Below are 22,296 nucleotides of genomic sequence, written 5' to 3'. Positions count from 1 at the left end.
TTGAGCTACACAATGTTGCTTAATTATTTGTATTAATTGAACTTCCTACACATAATATTATTAATAATAGAAATATCTAATTAATAGATTTATAAACGTGAATTAAATTAGTTTTTTAACTAAAAAAATTATAATTAATGTTGATTTGAAATTATTATGATAATTTTAACTTGACTGAAGACTACATTCCTAATTTTCTTTAAATAAAATTTTAAAATTCAGACTTTCAAAATGTTTGTAATATCAGCTTTATTATTTTCAATGGAACACCCTGTGTATTTTTTAAATTTTACATATAAGTCCAAATAAAATGGCTATACCATGTCTTATACCTAAACCCAGTGGTTTTTGAGTTATTCATTTTTTCCAAAAGTTTTGTCAGATTAATAATTTAACAAAAATGTCTAAAAAAAGTTACCAATTTTGATGCTAGAAGGTTCAATATTTGTATACGTGTTAACCAAGGTTCATCCTAAAAGAAGGCATTATTAATGCTCCCAAATATTATACAGTGTGTTCGTTGTATACGTTTAATTCTGTCCATCTTAAAACAGCAATAACTTTTCAGTGGATCACCATGTACGTTTTAGCTTAATTTCATTGAATATTATAGAACATTTCGATTGATATAAGCATTAAATATAAAATGATATTAATCGAGGTTTTACCATAAATGTAATTACAGTATTTTCAGATAAAAACAGATGTCATCCATAACACTCAATATTATCACTACACATAGAAAAATGAACGTTATTTTTACATTTTTATTAAGTTTTGTTAATAATTATTTAATGTATAGTGAATACCAATCGAAAGGTGTTTCAATATTCAGTTATTTATAAATAAAGAACCATTGAGAATAACAATATTTGAAAATGTACAATATTAATTGTAAATAACGAACACTCTGTATAAAATATTTAAATACTAATGATGACTCCTTGTAGGATGGTCCTCAGTTAACGTGTCTGCCAAAAAGGAGCTTTCCAATACCAAAATTAGTAGTTTTAAAAACATTTTAGTCAAACCATCAATCTATTAAAACATTTGGAAAAAATAAATAACTCAAAAGCTATTGGGTTTAAGTATAGGACATGTGGAATTCTAAAATACAAAAATACAGGGTGATTTACTAAAAATAGTAAAGATGATGGCACTTTCAAACATCAAATGAATAAGTAAAGTGGATCTCCCTCTATAATTTACATTTTTTTTTTTTTCAAAAAATTACAAAATTTGTATTTATTTACATTTAATATTAAAAAATGTGTTTATGTCGTTTCTCATTTAGTTACAGATGTTAACTTCTGAACAAATACAAAACATTGTGTTTTTGTTCACACCACTAAATTTTATTCAGAAATTTTCCCCTTATTAGTGTAATATTTATAAACAAAAGTATGGTGCTGATCTTTTGAAGAGAATCTCAACAAAAGCTGTATTGTATCCATACAAACGTATTAATTATTGTACAGATGTTATTTACATCAACACTTCTTGACAAGCCAGTATTTTTTATTTTTGTCATGTCACTTAGAACACCATAATTACAATAAATATTTGTATCTAAATTATCGACGCCGTTTTATGGTAGCACCACAATCGATCCGAGATAATACCAACAGCAATTAATAAAGCCTTATAAGCAGAACTGGGCAATGCACTCATAATAATTTTTAATAGAGACGTATCAAACCACGCAAGGAGGATTAACGTTATGTTTCACTTCCTCTTGCCGCTTTATCAAGATCCAGGGAGTTATTTTCTCTTGCTCAATTTACATTTAAATTATTTTAATTGTTTAATAATGTTCTTGTTCCAATTCTTTATGACACAAAGTATGTTAAGTGGACGTGGCTTATGATATCCGAGAGGGAAACAGTGTGATCGCACCTGTACACGTTGCTTTTCTTATCTCACCCGGTCTACATCTGAAAGAACATAGTTGAGCAACGGCCACGTAATAAAACTACGAGTTAACTTTCAGTCGGTTAAATTACGGCTCCGGCACCCAAATCAATCATCGTCAAAACAGATCTCAAACCGTGTCCCAAGGCTACGTCGACCGGGTTCCAACAACCCATTGTCATGTCCCACCGAAACCAAAAACTTTCATAGGTGTGGATAAGCGTATGCAATTTTTTGACGGCTCCAAGAGATGGAAGCATCAGATGCATGGACTTGCCAATAAATGAGCGGAGAGAAGTGGGTCAACGGTTGTGTAAGAATTTATTCGAGTATGCGCATTGTTGTCGGACCGTGCATGTGGGATGGATGCAGGAAATTCTTGACCAATATTGCCAATATCGATTGCTATCCCCGCAAATATTAAGCGAAGGCAAATTAATGTCACACAAGGAAAAATACTAAAAAACCATTAGCATAAACACAGATATGCATCTTTTAATGGTGCCGAAGCCGGCCGATAATTAATGATTTTCCTGTAACACGTTTCGAAACCTAATCGCATGTAAATCGTGATTTTTTTCTCTACGCTGGAACTCCACTTGTTAGCTTTGCGTAACGCACGTTGTAACCAGTCGTTCCAGAACTAAACAATCCGTGTAATGGCGCAAATAAACAAAATTTACATGCTACGTTGGCTTTTTACATTGCGCGACATAAAAGGAAATGATTTACAAGAGATTAGCCGATTTTAGCTTGTGTAACTATTAGGATAATGTCGCATTTGTATGCACGAGGGATGTTTGCTTAACGTTTTTTATTTTTTTACAGGGCGATGTTGATACGGATACGGGCGACCACTGTGGTCGCCTTTATGGCCCTGTTTAGTATAGGATTAGCACAGGTAAGCTGACTTTATTATTTATTATTCAAATAAGAGAGTAAATTAAAACAATAGTTAAATATTTATTACATTATTGCCATTACTGTATTTACTTAAAGCGGTACTATTTGTGGTGGAGCTTTGTAAAGACCTTCTAGGAACAACCTCTCTTATTTATAACACACAAATGTTCGTTAACTTAACAGGGCTTGACAACAAGGACTAAGCAAAATCCAAAAATAATCATCAATTCTGATCAAAAACCAGATAAAAATATTATTAATTGATTCAACTATAAAATCTAAATTAATTCAATGACTTTATACGTTTATAATTTATTATTGAAACTGAAATAATGAGGACATAGTATAGGATTAGCCCAAGTAAGACTTTATTATTTATTATTCAAATAAGAGGGTATATTAAAACAATATTTAAATATTTATTACATTATTGCCATTATTGTATTTGCTTAAACCCATACTATTTATGGTGAAGTCTTGTAAAGACCTTTTAGGAACACCCTCTTTAATTTATAACACACAAACGTTCGTTGACTTAACACGTCTTGACAACAAGTACAAAGGAATGTTGGAATTCTTTGTTATCAGTCTGAACAGAAAACAAGGTGTCACCGGTTTACGCCCCAGCAAAATCCAAAAATAATCACCAATTCTGATCAAAAACCAGATTAAAAAAAAAATAGTTAATTGATTCAGTTTTATCAACTATAAAAACTAAATTAATTCAATGACTTTATACGTTTATAATATATTATTGAAACTGAAATAATGAGGATGACTAAAACAATTTTCTCTTATGTTGATAATTGCATTGTGCAAGACTGCACACCTTAGCTTCATTGTTGCAATTGAAAAAGTTATTATTTAATGCGACTATGAATAAAACATTTGTACACTGAGAGGCGTAAAAGTCTTTGAAACACACGAAGAACGTTCTTATTTAATGCAAATGGCCGACCAAAAAGGAATGAAAAGAATTAATTAATTAATATGTGTGTGTACCAATAATTTCTACGCAATTTATCAGTTTATATGGTCGCTCATTAGAGGTGTAATTTCTCAATAAAAGTCCCTGTGTAGCAGCATCGTTTTACCGGTAAACATCACAGAGAAATTGAAATCATTAGAAAGGCATGCCTTTGAAAATTGACAAAGAAAACAGGTAGAAACGATACCTGCTACAAATTGAAAGCTTGCGGAAATCACAAATCAACCTCATTCGAACACTACGTGGATGTAATTCGCTTTAACAATTTCTTTTATGCGACCGATTTTGTGTCAATGGAAGCATGTCTGTTCTCACGACATCTTTACGAGAATTTCGAAGATTTTTAACTCGCAAATGTAACAACCAGCTCGTTAGAAACCAGGCAGCTGTTCTGTTGAGTTCAGTTTTATTTAACCACAGTGTTTATCCAACTTTTACTCTCGAACGTTTTTCGTCTTACTTGATTGTATACACGTTTAAACTGTGTATTGTTTGGGTGAATAATAAGCTCCTACACGAGTACAAACAAAAAAATTGTACGGAACATGATGGTTTCTTTAGATTGATACCACCAGTCTTTGTTGATTCAGTATGTCTTTATTGCTATTCACCCATGCACAATTACTTTCAAGACACTCATACTGTAGCCAACAAATAAATAGATAATAAAATTATCTTGAAGTCGTAGGAAGTATGAATTTAAGTATGTAGGTTCCTCTTTAGGAAACTTGCATGTACCAGTTTTTGCTCGCAATAAATGTCAGCGAAAAGTATCCAAGAAAAGTATTTATGTTGACAATGGTACGGGAAAATAAGAAAGCAATTTTACAAATCACTTTTGGCCGATATTTTTTCGTCTTGATAAAAGTCGATAACCTTGTAATTTGATAAATAATTTGTGAAATAAATATTTGACAAAATGAATAATTAAAACTCCCACGGACTGTTGAAGTAAAACACAGGAAACACTTATCTCGAAATCCAACCACTCAATTATCTTCTGTTATGAGTCACTAATTATATTTTTAATGTGTAAGGAAGCCAATTTAGTTGTTTTAATGGAGGTATTGAAATTTTGTTATTGCTTAACATATTTAATAATATTTTTTAATATTTTATAATCAGGAAGTTCAGATAACTTCTCAAACTACTCACCAAGTTCCACCTTATCCATATTCATTGGATATCAACAATTATTACTCAGAATGTATCAAATGAAGTGGATCAGTTTAGAATTTAAGTAGAAATTCTATTTGGAATACTCTGTGGTGCCACTAGGATCCAATGTTGAGTCCCTCCTTTTCCCTCTATTCATTAATTAGATTGCCCCAGTTTATTAGAATAGTTTAATTTTTTAATTCTTTGTAAGAATAGTAGACATAAGCCTACATTTTATACCAAGGAGGCCAGGGCAAACTATTCATTGAACACACCTCTTTCAACAACTTGATTAAAATCTGTTCTTTCTGTGATACAAATAATTATTTTCTTGATACTTTACCCAGTTACTGGAATATATACTGTTGGTTTTTATTATTATCATTATTATTTCAAAAAATATATTTCCTGAGATTAAATGTTTTTGGATTACGAGCTGTGTGAAAATGAACTTTTGTATTTGAGGCGAAAAGCACATTTTTCTAGCCAATCAAATTTAATAATAGTGATTTTGGGTCAGTCGAGAATGAGAATCGGCGATGGGAATGCTCGAAAACATGACCACCAGCGATAAAACTTGTTTACGGGCGTTTTCAAATTAATATGTGTGCCTACATGCCAACGTAGTGCCCGTGAATGCCGAAACGATTCCGATATACAGTTAATGGGACGGGTCACCAAAAATTTTACAGATGACTCTTCCACCGAATTTTTCAATGTGCTTACGAAATCTATAAACATTTTTTTCAAAAAGCTATTAATTATATAGGCGCTCAAGCGGTTAGAATTTAACTAATTTTATATTTTCTGTTTCAGAATTTGACTAGTAATTTATTCACATGTCCAAATGGTAAGTAATCAAAGTTACACAAGTCTGATGTATCAATTGAATCAATTAGGACACCTTGACGCTAATTATAAACAGATGATTTTGTTATTACGATCTAAAACACGGAGATTAATCAATGTTTACCGGTTGAATATAACATAATTACTTTCATGCACTTGACCAATTAGAAGATTACCACAAAACCATCTAGTCGTTAAGTAGTGCAAATCTGGCAAAGGTGGCTATTAAAAATAATTAACGAAGATGACATTACGTTATGACCTAAATAATTTTTCAATGAAACACGAGATGAATATAACTTCATTAATATAATAAAATGATTCATTGTTCGTCGCAAGTTTTTCGCGTTTACCGTTATACGAATACTGTTATGTTGATTCTTAGGATATCACATCAAATACGCCGATGTCGTTTTCACTGCTAATTCCCAAAATAAATAAGTAAGATAACATATTTGAAGGGGAGATTCTTGGGATCATTTTAAGCAAAAAGCTCCGTTTAAACTTTGAGATTCAAGATGATAAAATGTTCAAAAAATTATACGAGTGGTGATTTACCTAACTATTCATTTGAAATTGATGGAAAATGGAAAAAAGTACTTATTTCAAAATTGTATAGCCATAGTCACTGTTAAACACGGCGACAGGTCGGTAATGGTATGGGGCTGCTTTTCGGGATTTAGAATGGGTCTTCTCCTTTGAATAGAGTCATGGATCATTTTATATATAAAGAAATATTGAGGAACTACATGATACCGCATTCAGATAAAAATATGCCACTAAAATTTTATTTTCAACAAGATTATGACCCGAAGCACACTTCAAAATATTTGAAGCAGTGACCTTTAAGAGAAAAAAAATCTCCATTGAAAACTTATGAACAACAAAATAAGACACAAAGAGTATAGTAATCCATAAAAGTCTAATGAATAAGTTATGTGAATCACCCTGTATTTAAAGTAAATTACAAATAATTTTGTTTTAACATAATTTTCACTTTTTATCGTTTTACAAATATAGCCGTAAAATTTTACTTATAATAAATTTCTACCATAATTATCAACAGAAGGCAATTAATTGATTTTATTTGATTAACATCCTGCCGTTCCTGCTAACGATTTCAATAGCGGATCAGGCAATGAACTCAATTTTTATAAACCAAAATTTCACACACTATCCTACTTATTATACAATACATAATTTTGACGAGGAATGTATTATAAAAAACGTTTTGTTACAATATTTCACAAGAAGCACAGCATATTTACAACGTTGACCTGCATCTTTAAAAAATTAGCATGATAAGGTCTTTAAGAACAGTTAATTTATTCCAGTGTCACGAAGTTCAAAACAATAAATTTCGTTCGGACAAGACATCACGTCGATAATTTTTTTCTTATTCCATTCCTACATTTCTAATTAAAAACAAATGTAAAATGAGTTGATGCAACGAAAGACAGAAACGCAACAGCAGGTTAAATATGGAAGATCTCGGTATGATGCTGGACGTTACGTAAAAGAAGATGTAAACAACTGGTTACCGAGGAAGTCGACTGCAACTGCAAATATGTTACTTTCACATGCCTCTGCGCCTTAAGCACATGTCCATTGCATTTTTTCCACCGCCACAATCTCGTACCCGATCTATGACGGGCGCGAAATGACTTTGTCTTATTGCAACCACTGTTTAATGCGTCATGGTCATTTCTCAAGGAGATTGTTTGTATTAACGCTACATTTGCTGCATTGTATCGGTGCGAGTCGAAATTGGGCCGGACGTTACGTGTTTGATCTCGTTTATTGATTTTTGAAGTGAAAACTTCTTTAGCCACGTTGGGCACTTTTTGGTAGGGTAAAATCTCGCGCGTTCGCGTCACCAACATGCTTATACCAGTATATCTGTAGCTATACACTTGACGTATAGTGCTGTGAATATCTCATAAGTGAAATTGAATGGATTTAGTGAAAAATTTATTTAAATATGTCCAATGATCGAAAACTCACTACTACAAAACATAAAACGACAATAGATGCCGCTTTTGCGCAATACTTAGATAAATTTAAATCATTTTCATTTGTTACTTTAGTTACCATAAGTCAATTGTATCTTTTTAAGAACAAAATGAAATAATTGAAAGTACAAAAAGTCTAAGTATTGTTGAAATTAATGATGACAATGATGCAAACAATTAAAATAATGTTAAAAGTCAAGTACATTGAAATTTAAGTAAATACAAATACTATCCATAAATAATATGATTGTATATTAATTGTTATTTCAATTGAATTGTTTTTATATTTTGTCATGATCTTGTACAGTCCGTAATATATTTAAATAATAAAAAACTATATATACTTAGGGTATCAATATATGTGAAAGCCAGATTGATGTTGATAAATTTAATTCAAAGATTATGAAATTTCAAATTTTAATACTAAAAGTTCTAAGTTTTCACTTCTATCTTATCTTTTTTTCTTTATAATCGAGCCAACTGATGCTTAGGAATGAACTAATAGTTATGACTAAGAATAATTTAAATGAGGAACTACCCAAGACCATTGCACTGCTTATAATCTGACCCTGACATTTTTACAATACACTGCCAATGTAGGTATGCATAATATTTTCAGTGGAATTAATCTGTGGATGTTGATACTACGTATTTTCACGTTGAAGGTAACTAGTGGGCATAATTACAAACTTAACGATCTTACATCAACTTTCCTTTGGCCACATCAATATTTATGTGTGCACGCTGCCAAAAAATTTCAAAAATTGGCACATCTAAACTACAACTCATTTCCAAGTAGGTTATGATAGTTTTGGGTGCGTCGCCGTCGAAACAATGCGATAAATTTGACCCACAAATCGTCGATTATTTATTTATTAAACCCTTATCTTTCTCACCAACCAATATTTTACATAACACACACAATTCCTTTCAATTGCAATCGGCTTGCGCAAGCGAAATTGCGCAATTTACATCATTATAAACCGCAGATTAAAATAAAAAAGTTGCCGCGAAGAAAAAATTAATAAATCAATGTCTTTATGTATGTATGTATGGGGAATTGTAAATTCAATGCATAAACACTGACTCACAATCGAAATATGTATTCAGGGGAGTTCAAGGCTAGCTGAAAATATTATACCTGCTTTGTCTGGTTCTTGCATAAGAAGAAAAACAAGAAAAAACAAGATGTGCAGTCGCAATTCCTCCATTGTGTATCTGCATTTTTCTGCACTGGGTGCTTTATTGATGTAATTCGGTTGTTGTGGGATAACAATGTAATACAAATTTTTACTTTACTAATGGTTTATTGAATTAGAAAGGTCAGATAATCATGGACAACGACTTAACTTTCACTGCACGGATTCCTGCGAATATCATACGGAAAAATAATAAATACTCTTTATGACTGTAATTCAAATTACATCAAGATTGTTAGAGGAAGAAGCAAATCATTCAGATATACCAGAATTTCTTACTTTTTTATTTAGAACTAAGTGATTGGAAAGCTTGAAATAATCAGTAAACACACCATAAATAAAACCTATTTCTTTATTTGTTTAATGTTTTTATGACTCAATAAATAAATTAATAAATATACAAAGTGTTTGTAAAGTATCTGGTTAAAATTTGGGAGCAGTTAGAACACGTTCAATAACAAAAAAAAAAAAAATAAAACTTTTTTCACCTGAAAAAAAAATACAGTCCTTCAAATTTAATATAATTAATATTAGATTTCTTAGGTTCTTTAGATTCTTTCTTTGGATTTTTTCCTTTAGATTCTTTATATTCTGTGAATTCTATCTGTAGATTATTTAGATCCTTTAGATTATTTAGTTCCTTTAGATCATTTCCTTTAGATCCTTTAGATTCTGTGAAATGTTTAGATTCTTTACCTACTTTGTTTTTTGTACCTTTTTTAGATTCTTCAGATTCTGTAAATTCTTTGGATTCTCTGGAATCTTCAAATTCTTGAGATTCTTTAGATTCTTTATAGATTTTTTATTTAATTTTTATAGATTCTTTATAGATTTTTAATAGATTCCTCATAGATTTTTCATAGATTCTTCATAGATTCTTCATAGTTTATTCATAGATTCTTCATAGATTCTTCATAGATTCTTCATAGATTCTTTACAGATTTTTTATAAATCTTCAGATTGTTCATATTCTTAAGATTCTTCAAATTTTTCAGATGCTTTAGATTTTTCAGATTCTTCAAATTTCTCAGATTCTTCAGGTTCTTAAAATTCTTCAGACTCTTCAGATTATTCAGATTTTTCATATTCTTCTGATTCTTTAGATTATTCAGATTCTTTAGATCCTTTAAATTCTTTAACCAAATTTTTTAGACAGATAATATAGATATTCAAACTCTTTAGTGGATTTTACAGATTATTTATTTAATCTCTGTAGATCCCCTAAAGGCTTCAAATATTTAAAATACTTTATATTATTGTTTAGATTTCCTAATTGTTTTAATTATTCTAATTATTTATTTAAATATCTATACAATATGGACGTATAAAGACATACTTTTTTGTAATTTAATTACCTATTTTAGAAACACCTTGTATTAGAAAACATGTAAAATCTATAATAATGATTATTAACAATGAATAATATATTTTAATCACTTACCCTAAAAAGCTAGAAATCCTTTAAATTAATATATACTATGAAATGTATTAAAAATTTTAATTTGATTTAATTGCATATTATTTAACTATTACCTAACACGGTTTTTATTCATTTATCTCAACAATATTAAATATACTTTATAATTATCAATTAATATATGGAAATTCATAGGTAATTTACACATTACTACTTCAAGAAAGTATGTCAATTTGAGAAAAGGTTAATATTCTTGTTATAATTTATAATTTTCTATAAAATCTTAGTCAAGGCAAAATGCACTACGTAACGTTAAAATAATATAAAATTATTTGATCAATTAAATCGTGCACCAATTAAACGGATTACAAGGATTCATTATTTTTGATCCCATTTTACAATTGATGCTTTTATAACAGAAAATCAGACAATTATTACAAACAATATTTTAATGCGGTTTAATTTCAAATTAAACATTACACAAGTATAATTTTATTACGTCACAATCAGTGACAATGAGTCTTTAAAATATTGATCTTTCTGTACAGTGAAATTTTATTTATAACTATTTGAAAGTTTCTTGATTGAAGGACAATAATTACTAAATTGTGTAGTTACTGAACAAAGAAATATATCGTTATTATTTCTTAACCTTCGCGTAGTTTTATACGTTCAATTGACACAATATCATATTACCTACAAACTAGCAGTACCATATTTAACATTTATTTAAAACTGCGATGAAGCAACATTTCTGTCAAGAATGTTCGGAGTATGATTAACAACGGTTCTTAAAAATTGAACGTCTACAAAAATCTTCCTAATATTCATCAATAAATTAAAATTTCTCTTGTTCTACAACAAATGGGTTAATCGGATCGTTTATTCAACAGAACCGTATTTAATTAATTTTTTAAACTATAGGTCTGTGATTTTCGTTCACAGTTTCAAAACAAACAAAACCTAAATAGTTAATTTGTTTCCTAGACTCAATACGAAAATATAATCTGTCTTGTAATAAATACGATTTATTGTAGTGTAAACTATTATTAAGTTTAATTTTAAAACAGTTTTCAAATAAATTAAGCGCTACTTAGATTGGTGCCCGTAACGGGCTTTTTTCTTTCAGACACTTTATTAATATTTATGAGATAGAAAATCCTAGTTCAACCTTTTTCATTATATTCAAATGGGATTTTAGATAACACCACGAACATGTTAATTAAAATACACTAGAAAAAATGTAAACACAGTTATTGAAATTGGAGATTTAGATTGAAGCCGAGACGGATTGTTATAAAGTGAACCACTATATCCACTATAAAATTTATTAAAAATGTTCCTCTACAATTACGCTGTTCTTTTTTGTGCCACATAAACCGTAAACCACAAACTTCACACACAAAAGTTGTGGTAGGTAACATAGAACCGACAAAAATTGGAATAGTTCACCGTTAATTCCAAACAAGTATTTGAATGTCGTTGAAACTTTACAAAGCATTTACAAACGTTTTAATGGACGTATGTCAGAGACATGTGCCTTTATCTTTACATAATTGAATTTATTTATTATTCTGTCCCACCTTTTCTTAACTAGAGTTATATAAAGCCTTATGTAATCTAAAGTACGTTTATATTTATCCTTGATGTCTAATATTGGCACTAAGATTCATTAGTAGTACTCGTAGTTACCAAAGAATGTAATATAAACAACATATCTTATGTAAACCCGATGTATTTATTTTACAAATCAACAAGAATTAAAATACTTCACCTTTGACATTAACTCATCTTAATGTCAGACCCTGAGACATCGTAATATTTTTACAATGAATCGATTGTAATTAAAAAACATTTTGCCACTTATTAGTCATTGATTATTCAAAATTGCTGGAGGCACTCCTTTTTGCAAAAATACCAGTTCCTACATGAGCTCACTTTTGAAATTAAATCATTACCCAGAACTAAAGAAATCGATTTGTGCGCTTTCACAAAGCCTGCATCGAATTTCATGCTGGTATATTTGTCATAAAACCGTGTGATAAATGGTTGACGTAAAATTTCTATAAAAACTACGATAGGAAACATCGATAATTACACTGGTTTACAGATTGAAAGAAAAATTTGTCTTTTATATTCCACTATTCTAAGTATTGTCGTGTTTTTAAATTAAACCTCGAGTATGTGAACAAATCTCCTTCAAAATAAGGTGTGTCTCATCTTCATGGATTTCTAATTTCGAACGTAATTATGTTCTTAAGTCAATCTTTTCTGAGTGAAGTCCCGTTTCATTTGATGAATAAGAGTTTGATTTATTGCAGCTCACTTCATTGTACAATATGTAACTGTGTTTGTGACCACAAACATATGTATGTAGGAGAAATTATTTTATCAGTTTCATTTTCAAAAATCCGTTACATAAAAACTATTTAATTGCCAATACGATTTATCGACCATCAATAAAAATAAAAAAAAACTGTTAATTTAAATTAATTATGAATTAACTCGACTGTGACTCAAAAATGACTTGGGAGCTAATTGAATAAAATCAAACATCTCAACAACACTCTAATTGCCCTATATTTTCTTATGTTTCACAACTATTCATTATTCAACTTTCTTGTTTCAATCAAACTATTAAATCTGTTATCGGGCGCTGGCGATCTAGTCGTGTTGTTCATATTCATACATCCTTAACAAAACGGTTCAAACTCGAACAAAAATATTGCTTTCTCCCATTTAAGCACGTTGGACAACGGCCAATTTTTAAAAGCCTCCAAATGGAAACCACCGACCGTGTCATGTTGCACTCATCCACGCATATCTGGTTTTGTGTTGATTCCATAAAGTCGCAAGAAACTTTAATAAAATTAATATTTTAATGGGAAAATTGCGAATGTGTTTTCTCATGGCATTATTAAGTTAATAATTTTTATTAAGAAGATACTTTGTTCAAAAATTAATTGCGTTGCAAGTAAAAGTGTTCATTTGTGTGTGTTTGTAATTAGTTTAAGAAAGTGCAAGACAATTTATAGTTCACATTACGAAACGCCACTGAAATAATTTTATATACTCGTGTTGAAAATTCGTTGAATAATGCATATTTAAACATGAAATCTCCTTAAATGCCTAAACAAAATTATCTTACGTCTATGAACTTGAATTATGAACGACGATTTCTTGTATGTAAATTATTATTAATATTAATTAATAAAATACATTGGTGTCACTGAAATGATTTGAAATAAGTATATTGAAACTTAAAAATGTTTTTTAATAATAAGATAACATTTATAATTCACAATTTTATGGTTGTGAACATCAACAACTGCTAAAGTGTTTATAGCTTTTACTTTCTGTGAAATTTATGTATTTGACATTATTTTGAATATATTGTGTCATAATTACACACTACCTCTCATTGTTGTTACTTACTGGGATCACTTCGTTTGATAAAAGTTATTGTATAATCAACATAAATAAATCTAATTTATTTTTTTCAGGATGGGAATTACGAGGACTGAACTGTTATAAATTTTTTAACATAAGGCACTCTTGGGAGAAAGCTGCAGAACTCTGCCGAAGGTAAGATAAAAAGCATAACAAAATTATTATAAACAAAGGACCCAAGTTAAATATTAAATATTAATTCCGACAAATCGTCAACAATGAATCAAAAAAAACAAACCATATAAAGCAAAAGCCACAAAGTCCCGTAATTAAACATAAATATTTAATAAGCACAACAATGCATCATGAGTTTGAAAAAGGAAATCTGACTCTAGTATGCGGAAAAATGACTCGTTACAAAAGGCGATGAACTTGTAAAAAATTAACAGTCCACATACAAATTCGACCATTCCGTTAGACCGAGTTTAAATGCCAAACAGAATAACTAATTGATGAATGGGCCGAGGTGAACGTTTTTCTCACAGACGTTCGTGGGACTTAATTACAAAAAATGCCAAATTCAACATAATGAACAACAAATTACGACAATTTGTTACGATGTTCCTTCCTGTTTTTCGCAACCTCTTATTGTTCAACCCCCGTAATTCTGTCACGCCCTAACTTGCGTTCACCATTCTCAATGTCCCGATCTGGTTCCATTGTCTAAACGATTATTCCACCAAATTTTGATCACTTAATATACACAAGGTCGATTCGTTCATTAATTTTCTGATTTTACAAGTAATTATTTTTGCCAACGTGACTCACACAAGGTACGAGATAATCGATGCAAACGTTTGATTATTTTTTTGTCGAGTGGTTTCGTTAAAAATAATAAAGATGCATTAAAATTCTCATTGTATTGAAATAGAAAATCCGTGACCTAAGCGACATACTTTTGCAATGATTTAATCGACTGAACGAGTCACTAAATAGTTTGTTTGTTGATAGGAAGCAAAAGTTCGACTGTTTGCTTAGAAACTCGCTGTTAATTCGATAAACTGACCCACCAAAACACACGTACCTAACTTAACTGGAAAATACTTTAGTTTATCTCATTTATTATTATTAAATAGCTACTATACAGGGTGGTGCAGCTAACTTATTCATTAGAAGGGAAAATGATTTTGATTTGTTTCAATGGAACACCCTATGTATTTTTAGACGTTTAAATTCTACATGTAATTTCAACTAAAATAACTATACGATACTCTGTACCTAAATCCATTAGTTCTTTAATTATTTTTTTTTTTTTTTCAAAAAATTTGACAGATTGATGGTTTAACTAATATGCCTGTAAAACCAATTTTGACTCATTTTTGGTATACATATTAATCAATAATCATCCTATAAGGAGCTATTATTAGTACTTCCAAATTTTATATATGGTTGTTATTTATATTTAATTTTGAGCATTTTGAAACATCAATAACTTTGTTATTTTCTATGGAACACCCTATATATTTTTGGACTTTTACATCCTACATGTAATTGTAAATAAAATTGCTGTATAATGTCCTATTCCTATACATATTAATTTTCTAATTATTAATTATTTTCTAAAAATTTTAAAAGGTTGATAGTCCAACTAAAATGTACATAAACACCAGTTTTGAAACTGGAAAAAATATTTTTGGCATATAAGTTAACTAAGAAGGAGTCTTTATTAGTAATAGTAAATTTTATACAAGGTGTTCGTTATATACGTTTAATTTTGAGCATCTTGTTTGTTATTTTCTGTGGAACATCCTGTGTATTTTTGGATTATTACATCATCATTTTTACACATATTAGTATAATAATTTATAAATAAATTGTCAAAATTTTTGGGAAAAAATTATCTCAAAAATTATTGGATTTAACATTGCCTTTTTTGCAATTACATGTAAAATTTCAAAATATATATACAGAGTGTTCTTCTGAAAATAACTTAAGTTGATGTCAATTCCGACAAATTCAGAAATAAAATCTTGTTCAAAATAAATAAATAAATAGAAAAGTAGTTCAATTGCTATAAAAATATTAAATGAAAACCATTTTCCACAAACATCCAATATTCATTGGAAGACAGGTGTATCACCCTGTATAATACAAATGTTACGTTCAATTCTAACATAGTAATTTAAAACTATCCTTCTCTTTCTCATTATGCAAAATCTATTTGAAGTTATTGACTCCACTTTAATCGTAGTGAGTGGTTTAACAACTGTTAATTTACATTACTATTCCAAGCATTCATTTCTTCTTCCTTTGCTCTCAATACATGTTAAAATCAATCGATCAAATATTTATTCAAATGAAGTGGATAACCTTACATATACTGATTATTTAACGTTTTCAAAGTACTGAACATGATTTCTAGTGTTTAAAAAATATTTTTTATACGAATTAGTTGTGGTACTGTTACATTTCTTCCTTTAATCTCAATACATATTGATCTTATCGATGATTTATTCAAATCAACAACTTTGTCCACTAATTATCTGAATAGTGCCTATCTTCGCCTTAACCGAAGCCAACGTTCGACATAATCTCCTATTAAATCAGAATTGGCAACCGTTTGCGAGTGCCAATTAAAACCAGATGCGTACTGTCTTATTTACATTACAAACTACGTTACAAAAGGCACAATCGCTCTTTCCACGAGTACGTAATTACATCTGGTATTACGGATTTGCACCAGTCTAATTACGGGCCTCGATGCATATTGCACTTCTCGGTAACCTATAAAAATTTTTTATAATTGCAGTACCGTTATCGCTGCGATTATGTTCGGCTAAAAATGCTTATTAAATATTTCACGCTCATTCAAATCTGTCCGCGATTTCTGCGCACCAAGTAATAACCATTAGACGATTACTTTCCTGATCTCTGGAATCTGGGTTACCTACTAGGATACAAGCTTGTGGTATTGTTGCGAAAATTGTTAGTTGTCGTCATGTGCATCGATAAATAAATGGTAATGCTTATCAGAACAAGTTCAATGTCAAATGTTAAGGTTAAAAGTGAAAGATCCACAAGGAACTCATTGGTATGCAATGGTAAAGCGACAAAACCGGAGCTAAATTTACAAATTTCGTGAATCACATCAAAATTAAATTAGGCAAAATCCATGGAGAATGTTAATGGTTGAATGGTGGACTGACGTTAAAAAATTCGTTGAATTTTAAATGCTAATTAATGCATCAACTTGAAAATGCATTTGTACCAAACGACATTTTTCAAGTTGATGACGTGTACTAAAGAAAATTTCTAAACTCAATATACATAATTTTATTGGACATACATATAGTATTAAATCAATTGTTCAAACAATTTATTTGTGAATAGAAATTTCTGTTCTAAGTGCGACAAATTTATTCTTTCACAATACCACTACAAATATTTTTACGACTTATTGAGACGGCATTTTTTAAAAAGTAGGTCTTCGGACGTACAGGTGTCCATATGAAATCGTGTGTCGCGCCCGGAGGCAGTACCGTCCAACGTAATTACGGTCCACAAACCGTCCGATCAACTAGTTTTATCAAGATCGAAGAGAAAGAATTCCGCTCGTCGATCCCGAAGAATATCACACATATTTAGTGCCTTTTAATAAATATAACAAGGAAATTTACATTTCAAATTATGCTTTCATAACTTGTGATCATAGTTGGTGAATAAAAATGGTCGTGTATGACAAGTAACCGAACAAAAAGCGTTCTTATTTCCTGTTCATTATGAGAAAACAATTGTGAAGTAAGAAAGGTCGTGTAATGTAAATACTTCTCATAATTCATGAACTGGAGCAATGAGTCTGACTTATATAGATTAATTGCGTATAAATGTGAGCGGCTCGCATGCCTGCCCGGCAAGAAAAAGTACCGTACAAGTTACGAGAGCTGAACAAATTAATTTCATCCATCACATATACTTTTGCATTTTGCTCACTAATTTAATAACATGTTTACGGGTCGAACTCTAATTTGTCGAACAATTAACCATTAATTATGTGTACCAAGAAGTACCCAGTTTTAGTGTATCATTTGGACCTGTCTATAACTGTAAGATGAATGGAAGGGAAAGTCATTTGTTACGCATACTCATAAATCAGAGCATTCCAATGTTTCTAATTGTTCATCCACGCAGTACCACCTGTTGTAATATGTTGATAACTACCCAATTCAACTAATCCCATTCAATTTATTGATTGGTTGTTTATCTATTTCAGGTATGGCAGTGACTTGATGGCCGTAGAGTCTTACAGCGAGAACAATCTAACAGCAAGCATTGCAACGGGGTCCGTGCCCGTGGAACGACGCGGTCCCTCCCATTATTGGCTTGGTCTGGCCTCGCTCGACGATTTAAGAACAAACACCTTAGAATCAGCCGCTGGAACGCTCGTGTCACAATATTCAGGTAAATTTATCAATCGATAATTAACTGGCAGTTAGACCACACTGGACTAGTTATCCGGCTGTTTCTTTTTAGTACCATTCTATTCAATACTCAAAACTCGTTTCATCTTTAACATCTTACAATAAGTATAATTTCCCTGATCGTATTAAGATATAAACCTCCCGAGAGTCACATAGATCGTTAAGCATGTGTGACAAGGATGCGCTAGCTAAAAGTGTGTTACCAAACCCGATCTCAGCTGCACCGCAACACAGAAACGTTGACGAAATTGTTTTTTATAAACAATTTACAATTAAATGCGACTATACACATTTACGCGAATGGGTACTAGTTTTTAAAGTATGTTATTCAAGAATGATACGACGTTTGAGTTACTTTTCCCGATGATTTCTCTGACCTCTTACGCACCCGGCATACTAGTAGTGTTATTATGCGATTGAAAAATTGCCGATTCACCACGTCTGATCGATTTGCATGGGAATTAATTTATCAAAAATGTTACGAGCGTATTAATGGCGAATACGAAATTGCAGTACTTACCTCGTACTTGCCATGGCATGCGAGAGTTCAACAAGGTCAAGTTTACGCTAAAATGGTACCGTCAGCTATCACATTCTAGCGGTACTTAACGTACGAGTTGATATAATAAATAAGCAAATAGACGTTCTTAACTGGACATATTTTAACCCAAAAAAGTTAACTGGTACTTATTTATTTCCTTTGGTCCTCAATCTTCGTATTTTTTAAATTCAGCTATAATGGTTTTCCAGGTTTTTGGTCTCGAAATCAACCTGATCCAAAAGCTGGTGAATGCGTAGACGTGACCGTAACCGAAGACAACCAGTCATGGGAACTAACCACCTGCGAAAGCCTCCTGCCCTTCATGTGCAGGTCCAGAGCCTGCCCATCCGGATCCTTCCATTGTTCAAACGGAAATTGTATCAACGAAAAATTCCGATGTGACAAACAAGATGATTGCGGCGACGGGTCCGACGAAATTGACTGCGCTGCCAATTGCAACTACTACTTGGCCAGCAGCGGAGATGTTGTGGAAAGTCCGTACTACCCTCATAAATATGCGCCACTCACCAACTGTAAATGGACTTTGGAAGGTCCTCAGGGACACAACATTTTACTGCAGTTCCAGGAATTCGAAACTGAAAAAACTTTTGACACAGTACAAATTCTTGTGGGAGGACGTACGGAAGATACCAGCGTTAACCTGGCCACTTTGTCAGGTCGTCAAGATTTAACCAACAGGTCTTTCGTGTCTGCCTCAAATTTCATGATCATCAAATTCAGCACTGATGCCTCTGTGGAGCGTAAAGGTTTCAGAGCCTCCTGGAAAACTGAACCTCAGACCTGTGGAGGAATGTTGAGAGCTACACCTCAAGGACAAGTATTAACTTCCCCTGGATTCCCTGGACAATATCCAGGAGGATTGGAATGCCTTTATATCATCCAAGCTCAAAATGGCAAAATCATAACCTTGGAAATTGACGACTTGGACCTCGACGACTCTAGGGATTACATTCTAGTCAGAGATGGCGACTCACCCAGAAGCCAAACAATAGCCAGACTTACTGGAGCTCTAGAAAACAACCAAAGAATCGTTATGTCAACCAACAACAAGTTATACTTATACTTTAAAACTAGCCTGGGTGACTCCCGCAGAGGATTTAGAATTCGTTACAGTCAAGGTTGCAAAGCCACTATTGTAGCTAGAAATGGTACGTTAATGTCACCAGCTTTCGGACTGTCCAACTATCCGAGCAATCAAGACTGTCTTTACAAAATCCGCAACCCAAGAGGAGGTCCATTGTCTCTAAACTTTGACGATTTCGAAGTGGACAAATCTGACTTCGTACAAGTATATGATGGCTCCACCACTAGTGGTCTCAGACTGCACTCTGGAAATGGATTTACAGCAACGTCCAAACCTAAGATCACCCTCACTGCTTCCAGTGGTGAAATGTTAGTCCGTTTCTCCACAGATGCTTTACACAATAATAAAGGATGGTCCGCTACATACTCCGCAGACTGTCCAGTACTTCAACCCGGAATTGGAGCTTTGGCATCAAGCAGAGACACTGCCTTTGGTACAATCATCACATTTAGTTGTCCAGCTGGTCAAGAATTCGCTACAGGTCGCAACCGTATCACCACCCAATGTATGCCAGGTGGTAACTGGTCCATTGCTTATATACCTAAGTGTCAAGAAGTGTATTGTGGACCTGTACCACAAATTGATAATGGTTTCTCCATCGGATCTACCAATGTCACCTACAGAGGTCAAGCCATGTATCAATGTTATGCCGGTTTTGCCTTCCCAACTGGAGAACCCATTGAAAGGATATCTTGTTTGGCCGATGGTAGATGGGAAAAGAAGCCTACCTGTCTAGCTTCTCAATGCAGTGCTCTCCCAGAAGTGCCACACGCAAATGTTACTGTCCTCAACGGACTTGGCAGATCATATGGAACAATTGTACGTTATGAATGCGAACCAGGATACATTAGAAGTGGTCACCCAGTAATTCTTTGTATGAGCAACGGTACCTGGTCTGGAGAAGTTCCAGTATGTTCAAGGGCTAAATGTCCCACATTCCCTGAAATCAAGAACGGCTTCATCAACGAACCCAACAGGCAATACTACTTTAATGACGAAGCAAGAGTACAATGTTTCAAAGGTTATAAACTAATAGGAAACAGTATCATCAGATGTGGAGAAAATCAGGAATTCAATAATCCACCAAGATGTGAAGACATCAATGAATGTATCAGCAGTCAATGCGATGTGGCTTCTACCGAATGTGTCAACGCACCTGGATCATTCTCTTGCAAATGTCGCAAAGGATTCGCCCCATCTTTGGATTGCAGACCGGTCGGTGATTTGGGATTGATCAATGGAGGTATTCCAGACGAGTCTATCACTGTTTCCAGCAGCGAAGCGGGATACGATAAAACTGTAAGTTCTTACTAACAAAAATACATTATCTTTGTTCAATCGTATTATTATTACAGATGGCCCGTTTGAATGGCGCTGGCTGGTGCGGTAATACTATCGAAGGCGGAACCAATTGGATACTTATCGACCTGAAAGCACCAACAATCATCCGAGGTTTCAGAACAATGACAGTATCACGTCCCGACGGAACCGTAGCTTTCACCTCTGCGGTCCGCATTCAATATACCGACGATCTGACTGACGTCTTCAAGGACTACAGAAACCCCGATGGTACCGCTGTAGAGTTCAGAATCCTGGAGCCGACCCTGAGCATTTTGAATCTGCCCGTCCCAATCGAAGCGCAATATATCAAGTTTAAAATACAAGATTATGTGGGCGCTCCGTGCTTGAAGCTTGAGGTTATGGGCTGTACCAGATTGGAATGCGCTGATATCAACGAATGTGCCCTCGACAATGGTGGTTGTGATCAAAAGTGCATTAATAGTGCTGGGGATTACTCTTGTGGTTGCAATATTGGTTATGAATTGTACAATCAGAATGGAACAGCCGCATTTTATATTAAAGAATCTGAAAACGGGCTCAGAGATGGTGATGTGTACCAGGTCAATAAGTCCTGTGTACCTGTGATGTGTCCTTCATTAAGTGCACCAGAAAACGGAGTCATTCTATCTACGAAAGAGAAGTACCATTTCGGTGATTTGGTTAAATTCCAATGTGATTTTGGATATGTAATGACCGGATCTTCTGCCTTATTGTGTACCTCCACTGGCATTTGGAACGGTACTATGCCTGAATGTAAATGTAAGTATTATTGTAATTCATTATTAAGGTAAATTTATTTATAAATATTTATATTTACAGATGCTCAGTGCGTGTCGCTGCCTGATGGCAAAAACGAAGGTTTGAAAATCATCCGCAACGACGAAAGCAGTGTTTTGGTACCTTTCAGAGAAAACGTGACATTAAACTGTGGTTCCACCGGTAGACACTTGCGTGGTACTGCTACTTCCAATTTCAGACAATGTGTATACGATCCACAACCAGTA

At 32.5% G+C, this 22,296-nt stretch overlaps 1 protein-coding gene across 2 annotated transcripts in view; it reads left to right on the top strand.

Annotated features, from left to right (window-relative positions):
* The window catches only part of LOC109599873 (sushi, von Willebrand factor type A, EGF and pentraxin domain-containing protein 1), a 39,911-nt gene that overhangs the window by 8,686 nt on the left and 8,929 nt on the right, over positions 1-22,296 (top strand). For both annotated transcript variants that reach the window (XM_049965553.1, XM_020015922.2), the window contains exons 2-8: positions 2,740-2,812; positions 5,777-5,810; positions 13,941-14,022; positions 18,098-18,285; positions 19,056-21,250; positions 21,307-22,051; positions 22,112-22,293. In XM_049965553.1, the coding sequence (XP_049821510.1) occupies positions 2,744-2,812; positions 5,777-5,810; positions 13,941-14,022; positions 18,098-18,285; positions 19,056-21,250; positions 21,307-22,051; positions 22,112-22,293 (3,495 nt within the window). In that variant the 5' untranslated portion in view covers positions 2,740-2,743. The remainder of the gene's footprint in view (positions 1-2,739; positions 2,813-5,776; positions 5,811-13,940; positions 14,023-18,097; positions 18,286-19,055; positions 21,251-21,306; positions 22,052-22,111; positions 22,294-22,296) is intronic.

The sequence above is a fragment of the Aethina tumida genome, chromosome 3 (genome assembly GCF_024364675.1).
Source record: "Aethina tumida isolate Nest 87 chromosome 3, icAetTumi1.1, whole genome shotgun sequence".
Classification (NCBI taxonomy): Eukaryota; Metazoa; Arthropoda; class Insecta; order Coleoptera; family Nitidulidae; genus Aethina; species Aethina tumida.
Note: the sequence above shows the minus strand (reverse complement) of the source record. Positions and strands in the feature narration are given on the sequence as shown.